The sequence below is a fragment of the Myiozetetes cayanensis genome, unplaced genomic scaffold (genome assembly GCF_022539395.1).
Source record: "Myiozetetes cayanensis isolate MyiCay16 unplaced genomic scaffold, myiCay2020 scf27, whole genome shotgun sequence".
Lineage (NCBI taxonomy): Eukaryota > Metazoa > Chordata > Aves > Passeriformes > Tyrannidae > Myiozetetes > Myiozetetes cayanensis.
Genome location: NW_026087488.1, coordinates 784712 through 812086, shown reverse-complemented (window position 1 = coordinate 812086; position 27375 = coordinate 784712). Strand labels below are relative to the sequence as shown.

General features: G+C 48.6%; 1 protein-coding gene across 1 annotated transcript in view; it reads left to right on the top strand.

Moving 5' to 3' along the window:
• The first annotated feature begins 2352 nt into the window (after positions 1 to 2352).
• The window catches only part of KSR1 (kinase suppressor of ras 1), a 50385-nt gene continuing 25362 nt past the window's right edge, over positions 2353 to 27375 (top strand). The window contains exon 1 of the mRNA XM_050321814.1: positions 2353 to 2659. Within this exon, the coding sequence (XP_050177771.1) occupies positions 2435 to 2659 (225 nt within the window). The 5' untranslated portion in view covers positions 2353 to 2434. The remainder of the gene's footprint in view (positions 2660 to 27375) is intronic.

The following is a 27375-nucleotide window of genomic DNA, read 5'->3' as shown; positions in this document are numbered from 1 at the left end:
GACGGCCCTGCCACCTGCGAGGCAGCAGCGATGCTGAGCAGGGACACGGACACACAGGCACTGTTTAGTCAGCACATTTTTCCCTGCAGGCCCAAGGGCAGCCCTGTGTGCCGGCACTGGAATGCTGCCCACGGATGGCAGCCGGGTAATGAGGCCGGCACTCCCAGCACACAAACACTGCAGGGAATGCCAACTATCTCGTGATGCTCGGCCCACAATTTTCCTAGTTTGCTTTCTTATGCAATGCACTCGGTTTCTTGTCTATTAGCAAATGGATGTTCTTGGTGGGTATGTAGAGAATTCCTACAAGAACAATATCCTGTTAATGATGTTCCCCAGTTCCACAGTCACCTGCATTTGAGGATTTTAACTTGTCAAGGTTCTACAAACTAAAATTTCCAGTGTTAAACTTCCAGTGCACCTGAGAGGAGAGGGGTAAAATAGACTTTTCCACAAGGTCATAAATATCGAGGTAATAAGCAAAGTAAGTTACTTTCCCAAAACCACAGGACTCATCAGATGGCAAACTAATTAAACCCTAATCCAGCAAAGCCTTTAGTGCGTATGAACTTTACAGCATGTGAATAATGACAATGAAATCAAATACTTAACCTGACCCACATTCTTAAGAAAATTACTAAACAGCATATGCCACACTACTTGATGCAAATCCACACAAACTAACACAGATACCAGGATCCATCTAACCATGAGAAAAACATCTCAGTGTCAGCTGCTTTGTCCTGCTCCACTGCCTCATGTCCTAAATTCATATTATTTCCCTTTTTTTTTTTTGCAAAAAACCTCCATTCTGTATTGCCACATGTGGCTCAGATGTCATTCTATCTTTTAAAACCTGGTGTCAATTTAGTCCAAATTAAGGAGGCTGTCTTATTCTGTCAGCAAGGTACAACCAAACTGCCTTTCTGGATCCCTCATGTCAGATGAACAGTCCTAATTGTTCTAATAATTGGGAGATGAGAGTGGTTCCTGGTCTGACATCTCAGCTCTGTGCAAGTCAATCAGACACACCGGGTATGCAACCAAATGTAATGGAGTTACCTGGACTATTTTTCTCATGTCTCCATTGTGAAAGCTGAAACCACAATGATTCCACAAGACCCTCACAAAGCTCCCTCCCTACTCATGATAAGGATGAACTATTGCACTCAAATGTTTATATTCAGTAAAATATGTTTATAATAATACCTGCTTCATGTACTAGACCTGCGCTTATTCTTTACTAAGTAAACATTTACGTCAAATAAAACATGATCAATTTATAGAGCTTTTGGGAAAGGCTATTTTAGGAAAGTTCTCTACAGCCTTATTAAATGACTTGTTTATAGCCAGCACGTGGCTGTGCCGGTGTAATGTCACAGATGTCACCAGTGTCAGTGACCTGCACCAACAGCCCCAGCTGTGCCACGGCCACGACAGACACCCCATCCCAGCTGTGGGAAGGCGCTGAACACACTCAATGCCCTTTGGACGCCTTTAGTAACCTCTGGACCTTCAGGTCCTCGCAGTTTTAGTGCTCCTCTCCCCATGTTGTGCCTGAGTGCCAGGGGCTCGGCCGGACGGTGAGGGCTGCACCCACCCGCACCCTCACACCGCTGGGCTGGCCAGCTCTGCCCGGCCCTTCGGCCCTCAGGGACCAGCGCTGGCCAGGGCTCCCGGAGCCGAGCTATGAGCCCTGACGTACCTGTGAGGGAGCCGTGACAGGCTGAGCTGGCCGCTGAGGAGCTGAAGCAAGTGGGCATTGCTGAGGTGGGCAGTGAGGGGCTGAAGTGGGAAATGAGGGGCAGAGGAGGGCAATGAAGGGCAGAGGAGGGCAGTGAGGGGCAGAGGAGGGCAGTGAGGGGCAGAGGAGGGCAGTGAGGGGCAGAGGAGGGCAGTGAGGGGCAGAGGAGGGCAGTGAGGGGCAGAGGAGGGCAGTGAGGGGCAGAGGTGGGCAGTGAGGGGCAGAGGAGGGCAGTGAGGGGCAGAGGAGGGCAGTGAGGGGCAGAGGAGGGCAGTGAGGGGCAGAGGGAGATGCTGAGGGGAGCGCTGAGGGGAGCGCTGAGGGGCTGGGACCAGCGGTGAAGGATGACGAGGTCTGAGGTCACTTAGGGGCTGTGGCGGGGGCGGAGCGGGCACTGAGGGGCAGGGGCTGGCACTGTGGGGCTCAGGGGAGTACCGAGGGGCAGCGGCGGGCACTGAGGGGCTCAGGGGAGTACCGAGGGGCAGCGGCGGGCACTGGGTGCCGCGGCGGGGGCGGAGCGGGCACACCCGCAGCCCCGGCGGCCGCGCATGTACCGCGCGGTGATTGCCCGGAGAGAGCGGCGGGGCGGGCCCGGCCGCCTCCCGCCTCCCTGTCTCCCTCCCTCCGTCCGTCCCTCCCGCCGCTCCCCGCCGCCGCAGCCTCGCCTGCCGGCCTCCCTGATGCCGAGGGATGGATAGAGCGGCTGCCCTGCGAGCCGCCGGCATGCTGGAGAGGAAGGAGCGGAGCGGCGGCGAGGCGGCGGGGCCGCGGGGCTTGCCGGCCGTGCGGAGCACGCTGCAGCAGTGCGGGCTGCTGCAGGACCTCATCGACATCTCGCTCTCCAACCTGCGCGGGCTCCGCACCAAGTGCGCCGCGTCCAACGACCTCACGCAGCAGGAGATCCGCACGCTGGAGGTACGGGGCGGGCGGGCGGAGCGGGGCCGCGCTGCCGCCCTGCCCCGCACGGCCGGGGCCGAGGCCGGGCCTGCCCCTCCCGCCGCCCTGTCCCCGCAGCGCCGGGGCCGCGCCCGCGCCTTCCCCCGCGGGCCAGGGCTGTTGGCGGCAGGGAGGGAGGGCGGGACGCCCCCGCAGCCCCGTCCGCGGGTCGGTGCTGCCGGCCCGGCGCGGGCCCCCGGGCGGGAGGCGCGGGCGGAGCGCGGTGCGGGCGGAGCGCGGACAGGTGCGGGGACAGCGCCCGCGGCTGCCCCGCGCTCGGGCGGGTTCGCGGGCGCCGTGCGGGGCCTGCGCGGGCCCCCGTGTCACCGCGGAGCGGGATGCCCTGGTGGCTCCAGGCGCCCCGGCAGGAGGTGCGTGCCCACAGTGCTGTCCTGGGAAGCTGTGCAGGCTCCCCTTTCCCTCAGGTCCTTGGTGTCTGCTCCTTATGGTTCCTGCCCTCTGCTCCAGGCCTGTCTTTCTATCCCTGGCTCAGTTTCACTGATCTAATCTGATCCTCCTTTTCCCTCCGTTGGTGTGGCTCAGACAGCATCACATACCAGGCTGGAGAGACGTTGTGCTGTTTAGAAATACTGCACAAAACTCTTCATGCACAAAACGTGTGCTGTTGTGATGCTCTCAAAGAAGAGCTGGATCTGTACATAAGTCTGCATAAGAAAAGGAGTATAGATTTATTTTTCCTTAGTTCATTTGACCTTTAGATACTTAAATGATGTTTCCTTTTACCTTCCGTGCAGGTAGTATTGCTCTAAGTAAACAATCCCCTCCTGTCCCCTTCTGTGATTCAAGTTTGGTGTGAAGGCTAATGCTCCTTTGCTCTACCTGGTGGCAGAGGCTGTGGAGCTGGATAGAGTATTGGGCCTTTAGGAAGACAGATCATCACAACACTGTAATTGTAACAAACCTACATGCTGCAAAATCCATCACATGAGAAATGAAGGTTGGGAAAAAACTGTGAAACAATAGGTGGTAGATAGCTTTTGGCACAGTCTCATGGAAATCTATCATTCTTCCTTTTTTCTTCCTCTGCCTTTTTTGTGTGTTTTTGTTTGTTTGGTTTGTTTTGTAGGATGTTTTGGTTTGGCTTGTTCTCTTTTTTACCCAAATTTACAGCTCTCTTCTTCCCTTTGTCACCTCCAAATAGCATTCCAAGGGCTATTCTTTCTGTAATAATATTTGTAGAGGCTTTTGGCAGCCCTACTCCCAGCCTTTTTAATGCCCAAACAATATCAATCAGCATCATTTTGGAAAATGATCATCACTGTTTTGATAGTGGACCTGTTCTAAAAGGAAAGCTTTATTCGCAAATGATAAAAGCCTTCAGGTTCTTCTTAAAGCAACAAAAGCTGTTTCTAGCAATAGTTGTTGAGTGTGTGCACTCAGTCCTCTTCAGCGTTTATCTGGTTAAACAAATGTGTGCCACATTCACTGATAATCATAGAATTTATGATCAGAAAAAAATCTTAGCTGAAAAAAATCTCTTTGATGCACAGTCCAGTATGTGATTTCTCTGGGAGTTTAACCAAGTGCTGGATCTCTGCCCACATGTGGAGCCGTGGGCACAGGCACAGACTCTGTGCCCTTTGTGCTGTTCAGTTGCCTGTATCCAGACACACAGCCTGAGCTGTGCCTGACTGCCTGTCACAGAACTGGACTGCAGAGCTGAGAGTCTGTGTTTGCTTCCCCAAGCTGTGCTTCCTCATGGAGCTCCCGAGGGAGGTGGGCCCAGTGCTGTCCCAGGTACCAGGTGTAACTCCTATGCCTTGGTTCTCCTGTCAGCAGTGCCAGTGTGGCCACATGTGCTTGCCTGTTGGATCGTGTCAGCAGAGACCCCCTGTTCCTGCCCAGAGCCGGGGTGCTGGTGGTTTGACTGTGGGCAGCTCCTCAAGAGTCCATCGTTGAGCCAGCACCTGGGAGCTCGGGGATCTCCAGGGCCTGCTGTGCTTCCCTGGTGGCCTTGACGAGTCACCAAATGGCTCTGTGGGCCGTGGTTAGTGGTGCTGGTGGTGCAGCTGCTGGGCCTGCGAGCCACATCTGCACTGTGGGTCTGAATCCTCATGGGGCTTCTCTTCTGTGCAGAAACGTTTTCGTGGAGAAAGAAGGATGAAAAATTACTTGCATCTTCTGTTAGACAGAAGCCACAAAGAAACTATAAAACTTAAGATAGGTAAAAGCAGCAGACTGGAAGGAGAAAGCAGTAGTTTGGGAAGGGAGGAGATTTGATTTTGGAAGTTGAAGAAGTAGTTCCTGAGGTTGAATTCAAGGCTACACTGCGTGATTTGAAGACCGTCCGAAATACTAAGTAAAAAATCAGTGTCTTGATTTCACTTGTTATTGTTCAAAGAGCTAAAAAGGCAGGGAAGTTTCTGCAATGTGATTTGTACATAGCTCATACATCTCTGGAAGTTGTGTAATGCCTAGTCTTGGTGTCAAAACCGTGAAAGTAACAGGTGAAGGGATATCTGCCTGAGCACAACCTCGTGTATGTGAACTCAGACGCTCCCAGCACCGCCCGTGGGGTGGGTGCTGTCAGTGGACGTGGCTGTCTGTACTGCTCCAGGTCAGACAGCAGTGCGTGCTCATGGCCAGTGCTGATCCCAGGGTTAGCACAGCCCTGCAGTAAAGTTCTGCAGGTAGTTGTGATGGGAGTGGAATGCACAGCCCGACACACCAGTGCACATTCATCTAGATGCTTGTGCTGTTGTCTGCACTGCACACATGAGCTTGGTCCGTTTGGTACCGCTTCCCTCCGTGCCTGCTCACAGCTCAGGTGGCTGTCACTGACACCACGTGATGCACTGTGTGTGTCACCCAGTCGAGAACACCAGAACACCAGCCTGACCCGGGCGACTTGAGCGCATGCTTAGGTCCCTCCCAGTTTACTGAAGTGCTCTAAGTCCTTCCTCATTCCTCTTGTCTGTAAGGTCTTCTCAAAATAAAGCACATGGTAGATAAGGATTTCTGGGGCCTTGACAGGTACAGATAAGCATCACGGTGGCTCAGATGAGTGCAGGGAGAACTTTCTGTGATACAGGGAGGAGCGGAAAGAAAGGACTGTGGGAATTGCTTGCAGAGAATACGTTGAGTGTAGATGTGTTACGTGAGCTGGCCCTGTTTCACATGTATGAAGGCTGTTTCTTAGAAGGGCAGGGAGTTTCCCTGTAGTGGAAAGTAGATTCTGTTAGTTTGGTTATTAGCAGTCTGGGTTCTCTGATGCCACAAGGACTGGTAATTTTTTTAAAGTTTTCTATGTTCTGCCCAATAAGTGCTGGGGTGTTTTTCTTTCTACCCAGTGCTGGTCTGTGCTTTCAGTTCTGTCCTAGCAGGTTTACTCACTTCTGAAGTTGACTACAAAACTGAAATGGAAAATCACAGTAATTTTAACCCATACGTAAGAGAGCAAGAAATGTCTTGCCATGTGGTGAGCATCCAGTGTTGTTCCAAGCATCCTTGGAAAGAAATAGCTCTGTCAGCTTTTACCTCTGTCCCTACACTAATCCCTTGCGTGACTCTTAAATTGGTTTCACAATGTTAGAAGCATATTATTTTTAGCCTTTTTTTTTTTTTTTTGTGAAATCAGTATCTTTTTGGATTCATTTTCCTTGCTGGGAAGCTGATGATGGGACTGGACATCTGTAGTGAAGCACTTCCAACTGCAGCTCAAGGCAGCGTGCTGGAGGTGAGGAGAAGAATAAAGGCCTGGGTCCTGTCAGCAGGGAAGGTTCCTGGTTTCTCAGTCTGTTCTGCTGGAAACAGCTGCTTTGGATAGCTGTGGGAATTCCCAGGCCAAGTGAGACACCTTAGCCCCAGCCCTTTTAACTGCAGCAAAGGTGAGGCAGCCCCAGGCTGAACCGAGACCTGGAGTGGGTTTAGACTGCAGAGGTGTTTTCTCCCTGCATGGTTCTTGCCTCACAGGAGCTGACTGCAGTGTTCCTGGCAGGGCAGCTGCCTCCAGACTGGTTCTGGTGGGAGTGTCGGGGTGGGGCTGTAGGCACACATTGCTCCCTTCTGCCTGTGCTTTTACAAGTGTCCTCCAGGCTCCCTGGCTGGACTCAGTCCCTGACAGAGACCCTCCTGGCCTGTGGGCAAAGACCACTTTGACTTCTTCTTCAGGAGTGTCTTCTGTTCAGCACCTGGAGAGAGCAGAGCAGCAGATCAGACAGTCTGACTCCAGCTGTGCTGTGTCACAAATGTCAGGCTACTCTGCACAGATCAGTCGTTCACAGTGGCTGAATGATACCTGTGTATTAAATCTGTTTGAACTTGCTTTGGCATTATCTCGATTCATTTGGCAATTTGTCCAGAAAAGGCTTATCTTACCAAGCAATCTCTGAGCAGAAGCAAATGCTTTGAAAATGGGGGGGAAAGCATGAGAGGAGAGGAAGAGGAATTGTAATGGTCCACACTTGCAGGCTGGAAGTGGTATGCATAAGGAAAGGACCACTGCCTGTTTATAAATTGGAAGAAGTGGGAGTAGTGAGTATTTCAGGCCAAACTCCAACCTGTAGCCACATGTTTATGAGCCATGTTCAGCTGAAAGGACTTCCTTTCCCAGCAGGTCTTATGTAAGAGAAGAAGAAAGTCTGTTACTTCATCTTACTTTTTGCGTATATGTAACACATTTGTTTTTCTTAAAGGTGTCTTTTGGTTTTGTAGGACTCTCTTTTTCTTAAATTTGTTCACTTGCACCAGATAGGCTTCGGCAGAGGTTCTGTTTCACTTGGGAGGAGGGGGAACCATATAGTATTGTCCAGTCTGTGGACATCATCTGTCCTTTGTGACACCGTGTCTCTGTATATGATCAGAATTTTTACACCATAATGAGATTTAGCACATCTCCTACCGTTGATTTTTATAAATGTTGGCACAAAAGGTCAGCAGCAGTGTGGTCACTGGATTACAGTAAAGCGGAGTTATTCCTGCTCATCTTCGTGCGGTCAGCTTGGAGACCCTTCTCGGCACTGGGGGTCAGTAAAGGAGCTCAGCAGAGCTGGAGTTGGGAGCTCTGTCTGTGCCTGCCCACACCGACAGGAGTCCACAGGCTGTGGTGCCAGACAAGCCTCAGTCTGCACATATGACTTCTGATCTTTATGGCATGCACAGAATTGATCTTATCGGGGAAGTGGCTGATGTGAACCCCAGCTGTGTCCAGTAAACTCCTGGATGTGACCAAGCTTGCATAGCTCCCACCTGCACAGAACTCAGGCTGCTACTCAAGTTCAAATGCTGTGACCTGCACTTTACCCCAGGAAAGCCCCGAGCAGATCCAGCTGCGTGCCAGTGACAGATTTACAGCTCTGAGTCAGCATGGGGGTACACAGATTTATCACCTGGCTTGTTCGGAAATAGGAACACTTAACAAAGAACTCGTGTGACACACCGACTTATTTAGGGAATAGTTAAGCTTAAAATGATATTTCCAACATGAGGGATAAACCCTCATTTTTCCTCTAAGGCTGAGGTTTCTTATCCTTATTTTCAGCTTATAGGGATTTTTTTGTTTGTTTTAATTAAAGGAAAATAGTACTACTGAAGGCAGTCCTGACTGTTACTGTCTTGGGGCTTGGAGAACGTATTGCCTGGGCCACTGCTGTGGTGAAAGGCACAGGTGATGTATCATGACACCACCCAGCAATACTGACTCAGCTGGCTCTCAGACTTCCCTCCCTGCTCGTTTCTCACTCCCGGGGAGCGATCCCACAGTCGGCACTACCAGCAGCACAGGTTGCCACAGCAGGCAAAGCAGAGGGACAGAGGCTCTCTGAGTCTGGAAACACACCTGCTCCAAAAGAAGTGGGGCACGTTTCGCAGACATAACTTGTGAGCAGCTGTGCACTGAAGTGTTGTGGGCACTCCTGATTCTTGGTGGGAATCTGCACCCAAGTCAGTGGCTGAGCTCACTCTCTATGTTGTAAACCTGCTTTTTGCACCATCTGTTTAAACTGGACCCTGGAGCACTGCTGAGGTGGAAACTCAAATCTTAGCTTAGGCCCTGCTCTCCCCGGGTGTGGGTGTATCACAGCCCAGGCTGATCACAGATGCCTGGTGTTCATTCTTCTGTAAGTGCAGCACACGTGTCTGAAGTCTGAGCTATTAGGGCTGTAGATAGATGGAAGATCCAAATCTCATTGGACTTAATTACCTGAGCTCGAGACTGTTCAGAATTTGGCTTTAAAGTTAAAATATAGTTGTCATTTCTGAATGTATTCTAAAGTGAACAGAGGCTGGGTCTCTCACTCCTTTTCTGCTTGGTGAGAAACTCTAATTTGTTTTGTGTGCATCTTGGGGAAGCAGAGAGGAATCCCAGGACACTTCATCAGCAGAGTAAGGAATCCTGCTTTGATCGGGACTGTGGAGTGCCTGATAGGATGATTAGTAGTTATCCCACATGGAAGAGCTCTACGAGCAGAAGCTGTGATCTCCTGTTTAGAGCAGTAATTATCCTGGCACTGAGGAATGCTGCTGGGATGCAGCAGGTCCAGGCTCTGAGCTGGTCTGGTGTGATGCTGCCAGAACAGGTCATTGACCCCAGTGTTCAGCATGCAGGCAGGAGCCTCGGGGCTGGGGCCTTGCAAATCTTCTGAAGCCTTCTACAAGTAAGTTAGCAGGGCAGGCAAGCACTTTCCTGCTCAGTTCTACTCTCCTTGCATGCTTCTAAAACATGGGTTTATTGATTTATCAAAGAGCTTTCACTTCTGTTTGAAGCAATCTAAATTTGGAAAGGAAGTCTTGAGCTCCTCATTGCTGCTGTGTGGGGGTTATTGTTGAGGCCTGCAGGTTCCAGCGTGGAGGTTTTGTTTTTAGTTATTAATGGTGTTGAATAAATTGGAGAGAAGAAATAATTAATATGTTTTACAGATTGGGAACTTCAGGCAGGCATCACCATTAAAAGATATTACAGGGGAGGTAAATGGATCTGTCAGGAAGGGCAGTCATGGGGAGATGCTTGTGTGTGCCCATTCTGCTGCCTCCAGAGTTCTCAGAGAATCTCTCCACACTTGGTTCCTACCCATGCATGGGGAATTTTTTAGCAACATTTTTCATCTGCCAGAGCAGTGTTTTCCTTCTGGCGTAAGCTAGAGGACTAAATCCTGCTTTGGGATACAGTTATGTAGCTTCTCTGAAAAAAGCTGAAGTAGTGAGATTTTGTTGTTTAAAGCTTCCTGAGTTTTTTAGATGCCTCCTTCTTAGAAACTGTTCTTCATCTGCCAAGCAAAACATTTCAGCTTACAGACCTTTTGTCTTTCTCACCAAAACTAAAACTTTCCGCGAAGTAAAACATTTCTTCTGAAGCTTTCTTACTTTAATTTCCCATAATTTATATAGAGACAGCTCTGAGTGCCTCTGACCAGCATCAACCAGTAGTATCGAATTCTCTGAGTGCAGATCAACAGCAGACTAAAATCCACAGGTGGTGTTCTAAGGAGATTGATCTGTTTGGGGAGATCTGCACAGGCCTTCTGCCTTTGGAAGAAGAAAGGTTTCAGGTTTTTCTTTCTCCTGTGAAACAGAAGGGTGTCTGGAAGAGCCAACAGTGAGCACAAATACCAAAGACTCTTAGCGTTTGTTCACACAGCTAAGCTGGGAGAAACCCCAGAGCAGATCTCAAAGGGCTTGTCAGCCCCATTCACATTCAGGCAGGATATTATGTGTGTTGAAACTGGTTTGGCCTTGCTTTGTGGGTCAAGTGTAATATTTGTAGAACCACTGGCTGACTGCTGAGGGCCTGATTGAAGCAGTGTTGCATTGGTGGCATTTTGTCTGGGTATAACGAGGCAGAGTTTCTGTGGGACACCTCTCGGTGCACCCTAAATTCCTGGACCATTGGCAGTCATGGCTGGGGACTTGAGTGGAATCTGTGGAAACTTGGGTTTGGGAGGAGAAAGGAGAGCTACTGTAATCTGGATCTTTAGCTACTGCACTGAAACACTGCCTGGGTTTGTGCTGGGACTGCATTTGTAGGAAATACAATCCTGCTTTGGAAGGAGATGTTTTCTGTAATGATGTTGAATGTACCTCTGTAGCAGTAATTACCTATTTACCTCTAACTAAGTGAGCCTTATCAGTTCTCCCCTACCAGTCTGTAACTGGAGGTGTAGCTAACCTAGCAAGAGCTAGCTGAATACTTCTGCTAGGGTGACACTAGTATTTCATTTTTGATTCTTATGGAAACCAAATCTACAACACAGTTCTGCTGCCAAGGCAGGTTCCAGTTCCACTGATGTGTTCTTTCCCTATGTTTTTCTGCTGTGCTATTCAAATTGCCTCAGTTGCCAAGAATAACGAGTTTGGGGTTTGAGGTGAAGAGCTTTGAAGTTAATGGACACCTCACAACATAAGATTTCCAGCTGCAGTTGGGAGAGTCCATCCCTGCAGTGGAGTGAGCAGTGAGTGTGCTGGCAGCAGAGGCAGTGCTGGAGCTGGAGCCTGTGGCCGTGTCAGGGTGCTCTCTGCAGCTCCTCTGCACTCCATGAAGGGGCAGATCCATTTTATTAACAGATTTTTAGTGCCCTTTCAAACTGTTGTGCCAAAGCAGGGTATTTTCCTCGTTGTTAGAGATCAGTGCTGTGCATCAGAAGAGCTTTGAGCCTGCTGGGGAGTTCACAGAGACACCCAAGCTTGTTTCTGGCCACCTTCATTGTGCTAACTTAGCCAGGACTAGCTAAATCCTTCTGCTAGGCTTAACCTGCATCCTCTTTCCAGTTCTCTTAATGCAAATTGCTTCTGGTTCTTCATCTTTCCTAGGCAGGGCTGCCCGATGCACCTTACCCAGTGACTCCTGGTTGTGGCCGAGTGGCTCATCCTGCCCGTCTGTCCCCCGCTGTCCCCGGCTGCTCAGCTCTGCCTCAGCACAAGGCTTTGTGCTCAGCTCTGCCTCAGCACAAGGCTTTGTCCTCTGGCCAGCACTGCCACAGCCTCTCTGAGGCCCCACAGCCATGGCCTGACTCAGCAACTGTGCACAGTTCTGGCTTGATCTTTCCTGCAGCTGTAACACCAAGGTGCAGGGGGAAGGGGAAACACATGAGGAAAGGCATGGTCTGATCCCTGCCTCTCCCTTTCACTCCTGTGGATCCTCTACATAAATAGGCTGGCTCAGCCTTTTTGGGCTTCCTGTGTTCCTGATGGGGGCCTGCTGTGAGGTCTCTGCTGTTCCAGGCATGGCCCCTTCATGCACGAATAAAGTCTCCACATTCAGACTGTATCTTGCAGGGTGGGTTAGCAGCGTGGCTGTGGCAGCTTTCCTGCCAGAGCCTCCGGGGTGTGGGAACAGCATCAGTGATCTCTGCAGGTCTCTGCATTGCTAGAATTCTGTAGAGTTCTTCTGAGTGCAGAGCCTTCATCCTCTTCATGCTCTGAAATTTATCTGACCTCAAACTCTGTGACAGAGGACATTGGGAAAGTTGGAGAGCCACCCTGTTGCACGAGGGATTGTGAAATTTATCACTAAGAAATGGTCATTTCTTTGGGAAAAATTCCTCTGAGAGTTTTCCTCTGAGAAGCCCTGGTGCCACCCCTGTTTGCAGGGAGGGTGCAGTGTGCTTCCCAGGCTGCAGCACTCAGCCCTCTCCTTGGTGGGTCTCACACCTTAGCACTGTTGATTTCTGAAGTTCTGGGCTAGTCTAACAACTGCCCCTTCCCAGTTCCAGGATGACTTACTGCACCCAGCTCTCAGCTTCTCTGAGGTCAGGGCGGACAACACGGCACAGCTTTGCTTTGATCTCCTGTAGCTGCACCAGAATCCCATTTAATTACTCTGCAGGCCTGTCTCTAAGCAATGGATTCTCCTCCCCCAGCTGGGATGGACTTCATTCTATAGACTACAAAGGTCTGTATTTTCTTCAGTAAGTTTGAGTTTCATGCAGAACTTTGAACTGAGTGATACTCATTTGAACTTTGGGGCAACAGTAGATGTATACCTAACTCCCTGATGTTAGTCCATATCTCTTCTTAGACTTGAGTTTAGAAATAGAGCTCTTTTCTTCCTCAGAGGAGGAGAAATCTGCTGTCTGCTGTTCATCACTGAAAGATGCAGCAGCTACTCCAACCTCTGTGCCTAAGAGATGAGGTACTTACTCTACAGGTGCCCAGATGGTACCTGTGAGGACAGCCAGTACTCTTGCTGTCACTTCTGAGGGCCAAAGGCAGAATGAGGGAATAACCTCCCTAGCAGACAGACCCACACAGGTGGAGATCACCACAGCTCAGTGCAGATGAAGGTGCCTTCTAAATGATTTTCTCATGTTCCGATGAGCTTCTGCTTGCCATCTGCCCTTCACACAGTCGTCATATCATTGTCTGTTCTTTCAGAGACAATTTAATTAGATCTTCTTTCAGTAGGTTTTAATCAAGCGTTATGGGATTGCTGGTAAATTATTTACAGCTGTATCACTTGATGGAACACTTGGTCTGCTGAAGGTATCATGTAAGTGACATCTGTAGCAAAGAGTGCAGCTGGCTTGGACTGAGGACCCCCCTTATGTTCCTTGGGGTTGTCTAGTTGGCATCAGACAAATGTTGGGTTATGTGAGCCCGCTTGCCTTTACAGGAGTAGAAACTGAATGTGATGTGCTGAAAACAAAGGAGTTGAAGCAGTTTAAAACTAGGGTAAGAGCTGAATTTAGCTCTAGTCTCGCTGGCTCAGTTCTTCTGTAAGTGCCTTTCAAGGCTGAATACCTTAAGCAGCGTGCCCTTCACCCTCACTTGAAGCTCCAGCTATTTAAACACAAGTACTGTTGTACTGTCTTCAGATTTGATCTGATATTAAAGTGTGTTGTGAATGGGCAAGGGAGTAAAAAACAACACTTAAGTAGCAAAGGATAATAAACTGAGAAAGTGGATATTTTTAGAATACAGAAGGATTCTCTCTGGCTTATTTCACCTGTCCCTTAAGGTGGTGAAAATGTCACAGCTGTAAGATATCTTTTCTTCTTTCAGCTTGTTGAGTGCATGTTTCAGCAGCATTGCTGTCCTCCCAGCTGAGCTCCCGTTCTGTGTGACAGCCCCAGGGTGGGAGGGTTCCAGTCTGCCTCCACCCAAGGGTACCTGGAACTTTGCAGCAACAGCCGTTCAGCTCTTTCACAGCATCAAGAATCAACACCTAAGGTCTTTCTCTGAATTTGTAAGTGCTCGAACCTTTTCCTGAGACTAATAATGAGCTATTAATGCAGTTGGGAATCAAGAATTGCATATAGGAAAGCGACTCCACCATTACCCAACCAATGTGTCCTTTCAGTGGGAAAGTGCAGTTGTTTGACTTCAGGAAATGATGTTCAGGGAGGTCCTGGAAACCCCCCAAGAGACCAACAGACAATTTAGCAGGTCATTGTATCTCGTTGGAAATCATCGTTTGTCATGAGCCTTTTGTGAAAGACAAAGCTAATTTACAATCTTATTGTGTAGAAATCCTGGATGTGTCAGCAGGCTTTGAAAGGCTCCTCAGTAGGAACAATCGGGGTGAGAAGTTGTGTACTCTGCAGTTCCCCCTGCAATAACAGGGAGGGCTGTCTGTACTCAGCCCTGTGCTTTGATCCTTCCTCATTCTCCAGAAGGACCAAAGACAAGGAAGGAGTTCTAATGTTGGCCAGTGAAAGCCAAGCACATTACAGGCTCACTGAGAGGAACTGAAAGCAGTCTGCCTATTCATGAGAGGTTTCTACTAGCCATGGTTTTCTAGCTTGTCTTTACAGCTGGGGCAGACACATTTCAGAGAAAGCGCTTCTAGTCCTGATTTTATTTAGTGTTTGGGACAAGACAGTGTGGAAGTGGGGATTAGAAGGGACTTAACTGCACCTGCATTGTGCTGTCATTCTCACACTGCTGTTGCAGATGGCCTGGCTGGGAGACAAAGGGAGCCTTAGCGTTGCTTATCTGGGTTGGATATCTGGAGCACACTCCTGGCAGGTTATCTGCTAGTCTCAAGGTTCAAGTTCAAGGGAAACCCTATAGTAGTTGGCTTTATAGACTGGTCCCTCTGCTTTCAGCTGCTGTGGAACCCAAAAGTATTTTCCACTCTCTGTGTCCCATTGCTGTTGGTTTCACACAGATCATCCCTGTCTGAAGCTTTGTGCAGCTGTAGGAGGGTCTTTGTGGCAGAAGGCACGTGCTGCTCCCTGTCACTGAGCCTTCCCCTCCCCCAGGCTTGGCTGTCACTTATGCAACGTGATCTACCCCAGAGTGGCTGGGAACCCGTGGTCCAGGGTTCATTTCCAGTTATTATTATGGGACAGTCAGGCTGGATCGAGGGACTCATTTCCAGCACAGAACATACACCCTTTGAAAGCACAAACAGCCTCCAGGTCAGTGGTACTTGTGTCATAGGCTGTTAAATTCAGAGTTTAGTAGGGCAGCACAGCCAGTGGAGAAGGGGAACCTCTGAGCTGGACAAACAGGTCACACAGGTTTCCACACACTTTGTCCTAGGTGAGCAGAGCACCAAGGCTGCAGGAGCTGGATGCTTTCATGTAGGAGCAGCACCAACACTTCCTAAGATCAAGGTCTAGTAGAGCTGAAGCTCCATCAAGTACTAGAGTGTTTGAGCTTAGTTTAGCAAGAATCTGTCAGAATAGTCACTAATTTGACTTCCTTGCAGTTAATTACCAAGTTCCTCCTACAAAGCACCACTGATGAAATTAAATTCAGTTTCTAACCCAAGATTAACAGCTTCACTTTGGTCCTTACTATAGTCTTTCCTGGAGACACCAGCTTGGATATCATGGTGTGACCATTTGTGCCCTCTTTAGGGAACAGAGGTCACATCCTGCTTTGTCTCTGCAGAGGTGACTCCTCCACTCCTGCTCTTCCTGTTGCCTCACTCTCTCAGTCCGTGGCCCTGCAGAGTAGCAGGGGAGTAGGAAGGAAGAACCAGTCCAGTACAAAACCTCATTTAACACACAGTGGGAGACACCCAGCAACTCAACAGCAGTTTTATAGCAGAGTAAAACACAGAGCTCACCTCATAACTTCAAAACAAAATCAGGGAAAAGGCCATAAATAAAGCCTTTCTGCAACACCATCTTCTGCTTCACAGCCTTTCCCCACATCCCATGTTTAACCCAAACTTCTTCAAACTCCTTCATTCTCATTGCTGTAACACTGACTCCACCAGTGGAGTGGGCTTTCGGAGAGGATTTTCTATCTGTAATGCACTGCAGGGAAGTGCCTCCTGTGGGTTTGGGTGATGGGCTGTCCAGAGTGCTGTACTCCCTTGTTCCTAACTGCATAGCAGGGAATTTCTCAGCAGTGCTCAGTCTCAGGAATCTTCAGCCCTCTGCAGTCAGTACAGTGATACAGTAGGAGTGTGGGTGCTTGGACACGAGGAAGTCAGGAGTGTTTGGAGAAGGGATACTTAAGCTGAGGATGCCTCAGGAATAATTGGATAAATCCAGGCTGCTGTGTTAATTGTCCTGTAGCCTGACTGGGAGATGTGATTATTCATGGTGTTGCATGAGAGTTGGTTTGGGAGCACTGGGAATACACTCCTGATGGGAGGCACATCCGAGACCTCCTGGGCTCTCTGCTCCCTTGCCTTTGCCTGCACTTGGAAGTCAGGGACACTGCCCAGAGGTTTGCCTGAGCCTGGGGTGCTCCTGATTTGTGAGAGCAGGAGGGCTGACCCAAGGAGCTGGCACTGCAGAGAGAGGGGCACTGGAGCGGTGCTGCAGGGGGTTTACGTGTTTGGTTGCTGAGGAGGAAGGAGGGCTGAGCAGGGAAGCAAACCCTGTGATTCCCACGGCCAAATGGCATGCCCAGCCCTGGAGGGAAGATAAAGCAAGCTCCCACCCTCCACTGACTGGGTTTTACTTTTGAACTGCTGCAGGAGTCTCTCGTAGAGCTGAGCTGTGAGGAACCTGCTTTACCTGGCAGCTCAGTCTCAGTTACGTGCACAGATTTTTCAGTCCCGTATTTTTTACCTCAGTGCCTGTACACAGCACTCTGGGAGCATTCTCCAAAACTGATGAGCAAACTGAAATCTCTGATCCGACTGCATGGCAGAACATACCAAAGCTTTTCTTTTTTCCTCTTAAAATCTGAACTAAGGAAGCTTGCTTTACAGTTCAAAGCATTTTGAACAGAGTGGGTTTTAGTGTATTTTGTTCTCCCTGACAATCCCAAAATGCAATCTCATAGCAGCTTGTTAAAATAAAGCTGTTTTGCTGTCTTAAAAGAGAGAATGTGGCAAGTTGCCACATTCCAGTTAAGCAATTTCCTATAGTTGACATATTTTTTTTAATGTGTGTTTTTTTCAGCCATGTCCCTCCTCCCTTTCACTGCAAGAAGCAAAAAAAAATCCCCACCACACAGAAGCCCCCGCTCTGTATTAATACTTGAAGCAAACTCCACTTCGTGAGTCTCACACCTGGAGCAGAACGGAGAGCCTTGGCACTGGGGACTGTAGTGTGTGGGGCAAACTGGAATGTTTAAGAACTCTGGCTTTGTTAGAAATAGCATTTTCCTTCATGGGGCTGGTAGATTTGCTCTTTTTTATTGCAGCTGACCTCCAAAGCAACTCAGTTGCAGGATTTTTGGGAATCCTACCCTTGCAGATTTCAGCTTGTGCCAGAGGAAGGAGCAGGTGGCTGTGAGCCGTGCACTGCTGGGTCTGATGCTGTTCCAGGTTGAAGCAGTCAGGCTCACTCCAAATCCATGTTCCTCCTCCCTGGAGGAGGGGGGGCAGGACGTGCCTTGCTGAATTCTGTGGGTGGATGTGTGTCCTGAGAAACTGGGTTTTGGCAGGTGCATGTAGAAATTGAGTAACTGATTGAAGAGCATCTGCTGAGTAATCGAAAAGGAAGAGCAGGCAAGTCCTTAAGGTAGTGAGTAATGCTACAGCTTCCTATTTTTGGGTGACTGTGCTCAGTCCTCTCCCCTTTCTCTTCTCAATCAGAAGAAAATGATTGGCAGTGGCAGTGTTTAGGGGCAAGACTGGGCATGCAGGGTTTTTGCAGGCAGGCCATGGAAATGGGCACCAGACCATGGAACACCCGGCTGAGGAGCGGCCTGGGCAGCCACACTGCTGGTGTGGAGCTCCCAAAGTGTGTGTGCAACCTGGCTGAGCACAGGGCTCTGATGTCAGCTCTGCTGGGGGGTCACAGGCAGCACAGACAGCACCTACTCCAGCATTTTGGGAAATCAGGGCATCTGGAAGTTTGGGATCATTTTAGTGTTCTTGGAGTCAGATCAGGTCTGGAAAGCTAAAAATAATCTACTGCTAATTATTTTCACCTTCAAGATTATACTGTAAACAATCTAGTTGAATTTATAATTCCCTTTGCCAAAACACAAAAGAGAAATAAGACTCTGAAGGAAAGATGGAGGGAGAAAGTTTTTTGTTTAAGACATTTTGGACTCGGAAGCTGATTCTAAAGCAGGACTGGTGATACACAGAGAATTTTGTTCAGTTATCCCAGCATGGCTGAGGAGATGTAAGTTTTGGATCTGTGGAAATCCTCAGACCAGCTGAGCTGTGGAAGGAGAGCTGATGTGCTCTATTTTAAAACAAGCCAGATATTAGGAAAGCTGTGTGTGGGCACTGACTTGGTGCCTGTGGACAGGTAAGCAGCTCTCTGCAGCACTGCTGGATCCCTTAACCATTTACAGGCCTTGCCTGTGTTTCTGGCCTTGTTGCTCTGAGCAGTGTTCTGTATCACCCCTGGCAGAAGGTGTAGTAGAGTCCCGGTGGTGTTTAGAGTCCTCCACTGCACAGGTGTGGCATTGCATCCATGGGAATTGAGGGTTTTCAGTAATGTCTAACTTATCCATCTGCCTTTTGGAAGGATCAAGGTGAGGTTCTGTAAATGACAAAACCATGAGTGATCTTTGCATAAGGGTAAGAGCTGTTTGGCTGCAGGGACAAATCTCAACTCTTACGGCCTGAATTTGTATCCAGCACTCAGAACTGTGTTCACAGGCAGGGAAATGCAACACAGAATCCCTTTGTGTTCCCCTGCTCCTTAGGAGGGGAGTATTTCCATGGCAGGGTAGCACACAGGCTGTGACAATGGCTTTTTCTTTTCTCCTAAGCAGTTGTTTGTGTGTGGTTTCTGTCGCTGGGGCTCAGGGCAGTGAGTCCCTCCTGCACCCAGAGCCTGCTCAGCCCTGCTCCAGCACAGAATCGGAGGAGATGCTTCCAGACAAAAGGCATGTGCCTAAGGACATGCAGTACAGCAGGGGGGTGAAGGACTATTCTGAAGTGTTTCCTAAAGAGCCTGCAGAGCATGAAAAGTGAATGGTGTAAAGCAGAGAACTGCAGTGAAGGCAAGCAGGTGTAGAAATTGCTTTGCAGAAATTGGATAGTTTTCTAAATTGTGGAAGTGATGGCAAATGTGAGAACTTTCCTGCTCCAAAGGCCTTTTACCAGTCCCCAACTGGAGTGAAAAGTCAGGCTCAGACTTTTCGCAAATTCTGCATAAAATAATTTTTGGACACACAAGAAGAATGCTTAAACTCTAACCCTGAACCAGCATATTTCCTTCTATTGTACATTTAATGCAGAAGTTAAGTATTTTTAAATGCAGGTTTTTATTAGAAAAATATGTTCTGAGAACTTTAATTTGGTTCCATAGAATGCTTTGAAAATGAGAAACTTGCCTGAAACACTTTCATGGAAAAGTCTCGGTTTTAGCAAACGGTGACAATAACACTTCTCTCACACAAACAAACCCAAACAGAATCCAACCCCAGCCGCCACCTCCTGTTCTGCTCAGGCACTGAGACAGATGTGCTGTGTGAAGTTTATGTGGAATTCACAAAAGTAATGGATATTGTATCTGCCTGAAAATGCTGAGCTTGGAGTTTGTTATCTTTGTATTCGTGATCTTTTTTCAAGTGTTGATTAAAATCTTTCCAGGCTGCTGTATGATGCCAAGTAGCTGTTGCAGAACTGGCTAGTTTATGGCTGCTTATCAGTCCCCTCTGTATTTTTCCTCATACAGTTATTACTGGGTTGGCAACTGCATTTTCCTCTGCTTCCTAAGTGAGTGTAACATGGTTTAGGTGAAACTCTCAGTCACGTGAAAAAATGTTCTTCTGTGGGGTGGGAATCTGAGTGCAGGTGTCTCCACTCTAAATCCTGTACTTGTGCTTAAGCAAACGATCGAACCCCCACGTGGTTGCTGTGGGCAAATGTGAACCAGTAAGAGAGAGCCCCGAAGAGATTCTGGGAAAAACAAAATGTGAGCAGTGAGCCATGGCAGCTTTCTCACGCAGTGTCTGTGAAAAGAGAAATGTGACCCCAGTCCTTGCCCAAATAGCTCCATTCTTTCTAGCAGAAAGCCAATAATTTGGAGCATTTCACAGGATAAGGTTTCTTAGCAAAGATTCCCAGGGTGCAGAGACAGAATGTCTTCAGCTCCAAGACCTGCAACCTGCTCCTACAGAGCCTTGTCCTGTATAAACCTCTTCCCCAAAGCCCAGACCAGCAGCAATCTGGGAAAATGTGTGTCAGGGGAGGAGGGAAAGGTGGAACTCTTGAAGTGCTCAAATAATTGAGTGAAACAAGCAGAGGATTTGATTTTGTTGTGTTTTGTTTCCTTCCCTTGGTCTGCTAATAAGCCCGAGTGCTGCAGAGAGCAAGCTGCTAATCTGTCTCATTCCCCTGCCAGTACATGAGGGAATGGAAGAAACTGGAGGTTTGTGCATGGATTTTACTGAGGCTGCAGAAATAGAAATGTGTGAGACCAAAGGGGATGGCTGGGAAGGCGAGGGGAAGAGAAGTGTGCTGGGGACAGCACTGTGGGCAGGAAACTGCCCCATTAAAGGAGCCTGGTTCCTGCTCACAGTTCCCTCAGAGTGGACGGGGAGTGGCCAGGACAGGCATGAAGGTGTTCCCTCAGACCTCCCTGCCTGGGAGAGCTGGGGGTGCTCAGGACCTTGCAGAATGAGGCTTGCAACGAGGAAGGGGAAGTGCAGGAATATGATGGGACCTACAATTAGTCATTCCCTTCCCGACCTTGCCAAAGGAAATGTCTGTCTTTATATTCTCTGCTCTGAACTCTCCTACTTTATTTGGCTGTAAGTTTACACATGCACAGATTGGTGGTGTCTTCATTTCCACCCCCCCACCATCAGTCAAATATACCTGAGAGTTCTTTTACAGGTGTGTGATTAGTGCAATCATAAAAATTATGGAGGATATTCTCTCTAAAGGCACTGTAAGTTTTGAATTTTACAGAGAGATCCATGACTTGTAACACAACTTCCATCCCCAGAGAATGGCCTGGTGCTTTCCAGATCCTAAACCTGCTGGAGTCTTTCTCCCTGTCACTGCTGCCTTGTGGCTGCAGTCACTGTAAAGTCCACGGGGGATTGCGGGTAGTTGTTTTCGTTATGGGAGGAGAGATACAGTGGGTTTGCAGCGATACTGAATAATTATAGTTAGAGAGGCATAGAATTAGTGTTATCTTCGGGCTGCATTCACCTCTGGAGGACTGTGTGGGCTACAGCAGGGAAATTATACAGTGCTTGTTTACTGCAGTGCTGTGAGAAGCCTGTGTGGTATTGGGGTGTGAGCACCCGACAGACTCGTAGCACAGGGGACACTCTAAGTGACCAGGAACTGAGCCTTGTCCACACTCAGAGGCACAGGCACCCCAGTCGGTCAGCTCCTAACGCTGCCCAGGGCTCAAGGAATCCGGCCTGCAGGGCTCTGCTGAGGAACCTGCAAGAAGGAGGAAGGATCTGAGCCTGCAGTTCCCAACTGTCAAGAAAGATGCACTCAGGGCAGATCTTTGCTTGGGGCAGGGAGATGGAAGTCTTACATTTCGTGAGGCTCTCCAGATTTCTGTCAGTGCTGTTATGATGTAGGTCAGTGTCTCAAACGATGTAGAATCCCTAGAAGGGATCTCAGGAGAACCTTTCTGATGTCTTGCCAAAGGGAGAAGCTTCCTTTTAGTCCTTAAATCCATGAGCCTGCTAAATGGCCATGCATGAATTTCATGAGGAGTGGGAAACCTCCACAAGTCTGGAGGTCTGGAGTCACCATATCCTTCAGTATAGGCTTGGTGCCAGGGGAAGTGCCTGTGCCCCGTAGGGAAATAGAGCTGAGCCTAATGAAGCATGGCTGAGGTGAAGAAGCTCGCTGGGTGCTGGAGAGCTGTGAGATGAGAGCAGGCAGAGCTGCAGATCTGAGGTGGCAGCAGCAGGACAGCTCAGCAAGTGGCAGGTACAGTTCTGGGTCTTGCAGAGCACTCTCAGTCCCTCTGTTGCAGTTGCTTGTCCTCAGGTTGCAAAGAAAGGGGGAGGACTTTCATTTTCAGTGTTCACTGGGGGCGAAATCTCTGATATTTAGCAGAGGACTGTTCCTGTAGCTGCATTAGGCTCAGATGCCTCACTAGGGTGAAATCTTTGAAGAGAATCATGTTATCAGGCACAGGGAACCACTTGCTTGTGGAGTTTCATCCTCCCACTCTTAGCTGGGAAGACCTCAACTGAGTGTTTACAGCCTCAGTCACTGGGAGTGTGAAAAAGAGAGGAGGGGAGAGAAAAGGAGTGGTATGTGGCCTCCAAGTGACCCAGAAATGATGCTGTCTGCATCATCTGACAAAGCAGAAATAACATACTGTAGTGTTTGGGCAGTGGCTATTGTGTCAGCCTCAGGCTTGACTGAGAGTTCAAAGGAAAATCCATCCATCTGGTGTTCCATCTCTCCCTACCCGTCTAGTTCTCTGTGCTTGCATTTACTAATTCCTCTCAAGGCTTCCCCCCCTCCAGCATACCTCGCCTGTACACTTTTCTGCTGGGCTGTGCTGGGTCCTGCTTTGCAGGGTTTGTTCAGCAGTGCATTAGAAACGATTTCCTTTTGTGCTCTGAGCACAGCCGGGGTCCCTCAGCACGGCCGGGCTCGGCAGCAGCCGCTGCTCCGGGCGGAAGCTGCGAGCGGGGCTGGCACCCAGACTGCCCACAGCCCCTGAGCTGAGGGGCACTGCCAGTGGAACTGCCAGCCAGGTGCTTCCTCCCCTCCCTGTCATCCTTCTGACAGCCTCTGCCTGTCAAAGCTCTGCTGCCCTGAGCCAGTGGTTAGAGCAGGGCACTGGAAGGGCTTTCATGAGCTGTTTTTAGAGCTGCTCCTTCACTTTGTGCAAATTATTTTTAATCCTTCTTCCTCTTTCTTATTTTTAACATGGTGCTACCACATGGGGTCCTGTGAGTGTGTCAGTGCTACTGAGGTGCTTGTGGCGTTCACAGCAGTGGCACTGTCGTACAACCTATCTTGTTCCAGGGGTCTGTGCCTGTGGTGCAGCACAGCAGACACCTACGTGCCTGGTGCCTGTGATTGCACGGACCTAAGGAGCAAACACTCTGGCTACTGTTTTAGCACAGCTAGAACCAGAAGCCAGGCCTCACATTTTGGGCAGGAGTCCTGCTCGCTGTCATGAATCTTGCTGGATGGGTCAATTGGGTTCAAGTAAGACAATGTGAATTCCACAGACTGCAGGTCAGTGTCTGCCATGTAAGTGAGCCCCTTTTCTCAGGTACAATCTCAAAGAAACAAATGAGTCTGCTACCAGATATTTCTCTGATACCTTGGCCATGCTCATGGTCATAACATCATCCTTTAGTAACCTCAGTTCTGCTGTTTTTGAGGGCAAAGGCATGTGGGTGACAAACTGACCTTATTTTTTTAGGATACAAATAATTCCTTGAAATGAAATGTGTTTTGCATCTGTTCTTCTTACTTTAGGTTATGCATTTTGCTCCTGTGCAGTCCCGCTGCTTGCTTTGGAAAGAGCTTTTTGAATTCCATGCTGACCTCAAGGTAGCCTGGAAGTTTGCAAGATTGTAAGACTCTCCAGCTGAATCCTGCATTATCTGAGTGTTCCTAATGGAAGCACAGATGGGAGGAATAGTTTTGTGTGGCTGAACAAAATGTTCTATGAAAAAGATTGGATTGGATTTCACTGCAAAATGAGCATGTCATGTGAAAGGGGTACAGACCCACTCTCTGCATTTCACCAAGCAGATTTGGGTTCAAAACAGTCAAAATCAGGCATTGGTTCAGTTCTCACTATACTGGAAAGGCTCTGTTGTGCTCATCTGTCCCAGACCCCCGAGGGAAGGGCTGTCCTTGTGGCCATTTCAGAGCTGGCCCCTGGGGCTGACAGCACTGACCCTGCACTGCTGGGCTGTGCCAGGGGCTCAGGGAGGGGCTGGTTCCTCGGGGACCTCCTGCACAAGGGCTGACTGAGCTCCCCACATCCCAGGCTCTGCCCCAGCTCACAGCTTGCTGTATAAAACTGAAATACTTGTTCCTTCCCATCCCTGGATCAACCAGCTGCACCTTTTTTCACTTTAAACTCGATGACTTTGAGAAAGTGCCCTCAAAGTGCACTCACATGCTCCTGCTCTGCCAATGGCTGGTGAGATCTTTATCAGTTTCTCACATGGTTGCTGAGCATGACTTCAGAGACAAATTTGGCAAGTCCAATTCTGACCTTTTTATGTTTGCTTCAGTGCTCAGGTTGCCTAAGAGGTTTTTTTTTGGTCTGACTTAGGGTTTGTGTATTTAATGGCACTGGGGAAAAGAGATAAGAGTCAGCTAAAGGTGTGAAGTGAATCCACTTTCACTGGATGCCCTCAGATGACTCACTCGACTTTCCCCAGTGCCCCATGCAGATAAACTCTGAGTTCAGAAGTTTTGTCCTCTGTTTCAGGGGGCAGAAATGCAGAAGCTCCCTCCCTGTGTGGTGCTGGCCTGGCCAGTGCAGTGTCCTGCTGCAGCAGGCCATGCTGCAGAGACTGCTCCCTGCCCTCTGGGCTGCTTCTTGGCAGGAGGTTAATAGAGCAGTTCCTTCCTGATTAATTCCTGTCTGAAGCAAGATAGATGATTTGCATTTCTCTGAGCCACATGTAAGAGCTGGGCCATACATTGATCTGATGCTTTTAAAGCCGGCAGCTCCCAGATTGCAGGGCAGGACTGGCTTTAGGCTTGGAAGGGTTGGTGTCAGCTCATATTTCTTGTCTGCTCGAGTGCTGCCAGGCTCCCCTGTTCATCTGGGACAGGGGCAATAGGGTCTGCTTTTGAACATGTGCTGGATTTGTTGATTAAATAATGACAGTTGTTTGGTTGGAGTATTGACAAACCCCTCTTGTAAACATTGCAAATGTTTCAAGTCAACAAGAAAAGTTGCAGGCTTCAGAGAGCAGATTACAAGTTTTGTGAAAGTGTGGAAACATGACATTTGGTTATGAAATGTATGATTGAATCAAACTTGGTCTCCAACTGTTGATATTCTGAAGACATCTCAGTTGGCACTTTGGCATAGCAGAGTCCCTGTGCCTGTCCCCAGGTTGTTTTATTTATAATCTCCATTCTGTGCCTTGATTTTTCCCTTTTTTTTTTTTAATGGAAAAGAATTATCTTTGCTTCATTTAGAGGGGGTATTTCAAGATATGTGGATCAAAAGCATGAGAATAAGCTAAGAAAAAGGCAAACTCTTCTAGCCTCTGTTCCTTTCTCCCTGTTTATTTGGATCAAGTGCATTGAATTCAGACTGATTGGGTTTTGACCAAGTGCAAAGACTGCAACGAGTTAATGCCTTTTAATGACTACTGGAACAAGATGCCACTTTTCTAAACATGAATAAAACATAAACGACAAGAAGCTGGGAGAGGGTTGACCCCTAAATGCATGAAATGTAATTTCTCTGGTGAGGCACCGCGACTATTAACATTGTTTGACAAATGTTAAATTAGAATGTGATTTCTGATCAGTTAACCACAGGTCAGAAATACCTGGGCTGCAGTTTGAATACAGAATTCTTCCAGCTCACCCTTGCAATATCTGCCTGTGTGATCTGGTTTCACAGATGCCACTGCTTTCCTGTGCCATGTCTGCAGAACTGCAGCTGAGAAACTTGCCGGGGTTTGCTCTTTGTTTGTCGTTGTTTGAAAGTCCCAACTGTTGGCTTGAGGTCATGGATACGGGCAAACTTGTGTCTCAAGAGAGCTGCTGTTTATTTTGTATAAATAAATAGAAAAGTACGAGCTTGGCAGTTTTTTTCCTAAACTTCTGGGGCCTGATTCTCATCTGTGCTGTACAGGGATATTTTCAGAGCTCTGTAAGGGGATGAACATGCATCCAGGAATACCTTGCAGCATGTGGGCTTCTCAGAGCAAGTGAGATGGGGGCGTCCTGGCCATCAGACCCCAGGCAGAGCAGGAGGGCTCTGCCCTGGGAATAGCACTTTACTCCAGCTGCTCCGTGTCCATCTCTGCTCTCGTCCTTTCCCAGCTCTGTGGGTTTAAGGCAGTTGGAGTATTGCTGCTCCTGGTGTGGGGTTTGCCATTGTGATGAGTGGGACGTGCCATTTAGCAAGCAGGCAGTGAGTAGCTCCCATTGGCTTTATCTCTCAGTCTAGTTTGTGGCTGGAGACCTGCGTGCTGGTTGTGGCTTTTTACGTGCGTCACTGAACCCAGAATTTTTATTATATTCTCAGAAAAGGGTTTTGCAACAGCTCAGCTATTAAAGCCAAACCATGTAGTTTAGTTAAAAGTCTGGGCAGGAAATAACAGAATGAAATTCATCCTAGGGGAGAAGCGTGGTGCACGGAGGGCGGGAAGAGAATGCAAATATACTATTTATAGGACTAGGGGAAAACAAATTTGGACGTGAGGAGTAAATGCAAAGGAGTTATCCTGGGAAAAGCAGCCTTGGCCATCTAAGATCTGTGCTGTCAGACTGCTTGTCCATTTTGGAGAATTAAGGGTTTGTTACAGCCCAACAAAGAAAAGTTTGACATTGAAACCCGTGCTGCACAGAGTCCCTTCCAGCAGTGTCTTAGGAGTTGGGGCCATGGAGGAGACTTGGGAAGTGAAAAGAACCTGTATTTTTTTAAGCAAAAAAAAAATGTCCCGCAGCCTGGGGTCTGGCCAGAGCAGCCAGACAAGGGGGGTACAACGGGAAGTGCTGTCAGCTCCTTTCTAGAAAAAGAGGTACTGAGAGCGAGGGAGTGGGATTTCCAAGGTCATTTCTTGTAGGCCTTTTGCTCCAAAGCCGTGTTAGGAAGCTGTGGTGAAAAGGTTCCTGTGGTGCCAGCAGGGTGGTCAGTGTGGATGAGGAGGGATGGCTGAGTTTCTAGGACGTGGCAGTGCTGCACTGCACAGCTGTCTCTCCTGGGAATGGCACTGCTGTGCCTCGCTGTGGGCATGGCATGGAGACTTGGAATCACTTTTTGATAAATCTCAAAAATCGGCACTGCTGTCAGAGTTCAGTGTGTGGGCAGAGACAAACTTGTTATACCTGATAAACTGTAAGGGTTGGATGGCTCATAAAACAAACCCTCAGCTAGCTTCATAGGAAAGCACTTGAACTGTAAGAGGAGAGACATTATAATGGCCAAAGAATGCATGTTTGTTTTTTTCTTTGCATTCTTAGTCTGATCTTGTCCCAAATGGTAAAATTTGTTGACTAAGAACATGTTTTGGTCTATAAATCACAGATCAACTAACTTGCTTTAAGGCATTGTTTTGTTAGGAATGTTTTGAAGCTTAAGCCTGCCCCACGGGAACGTGTGACACAGTGAGCAATCTTGGAGTATTTTCTTTTTGGTGAGCAAACATCAGACACAGATAATATTCCTTCTTGCTGTCTTATTCTTCTGTGTCCAAAGTGAAGAATTCTGTGTAGTGCCTTTGCCACAAGATGGTCAGGTGATAAAAACTTTGGAATAAAACTTTAGAAT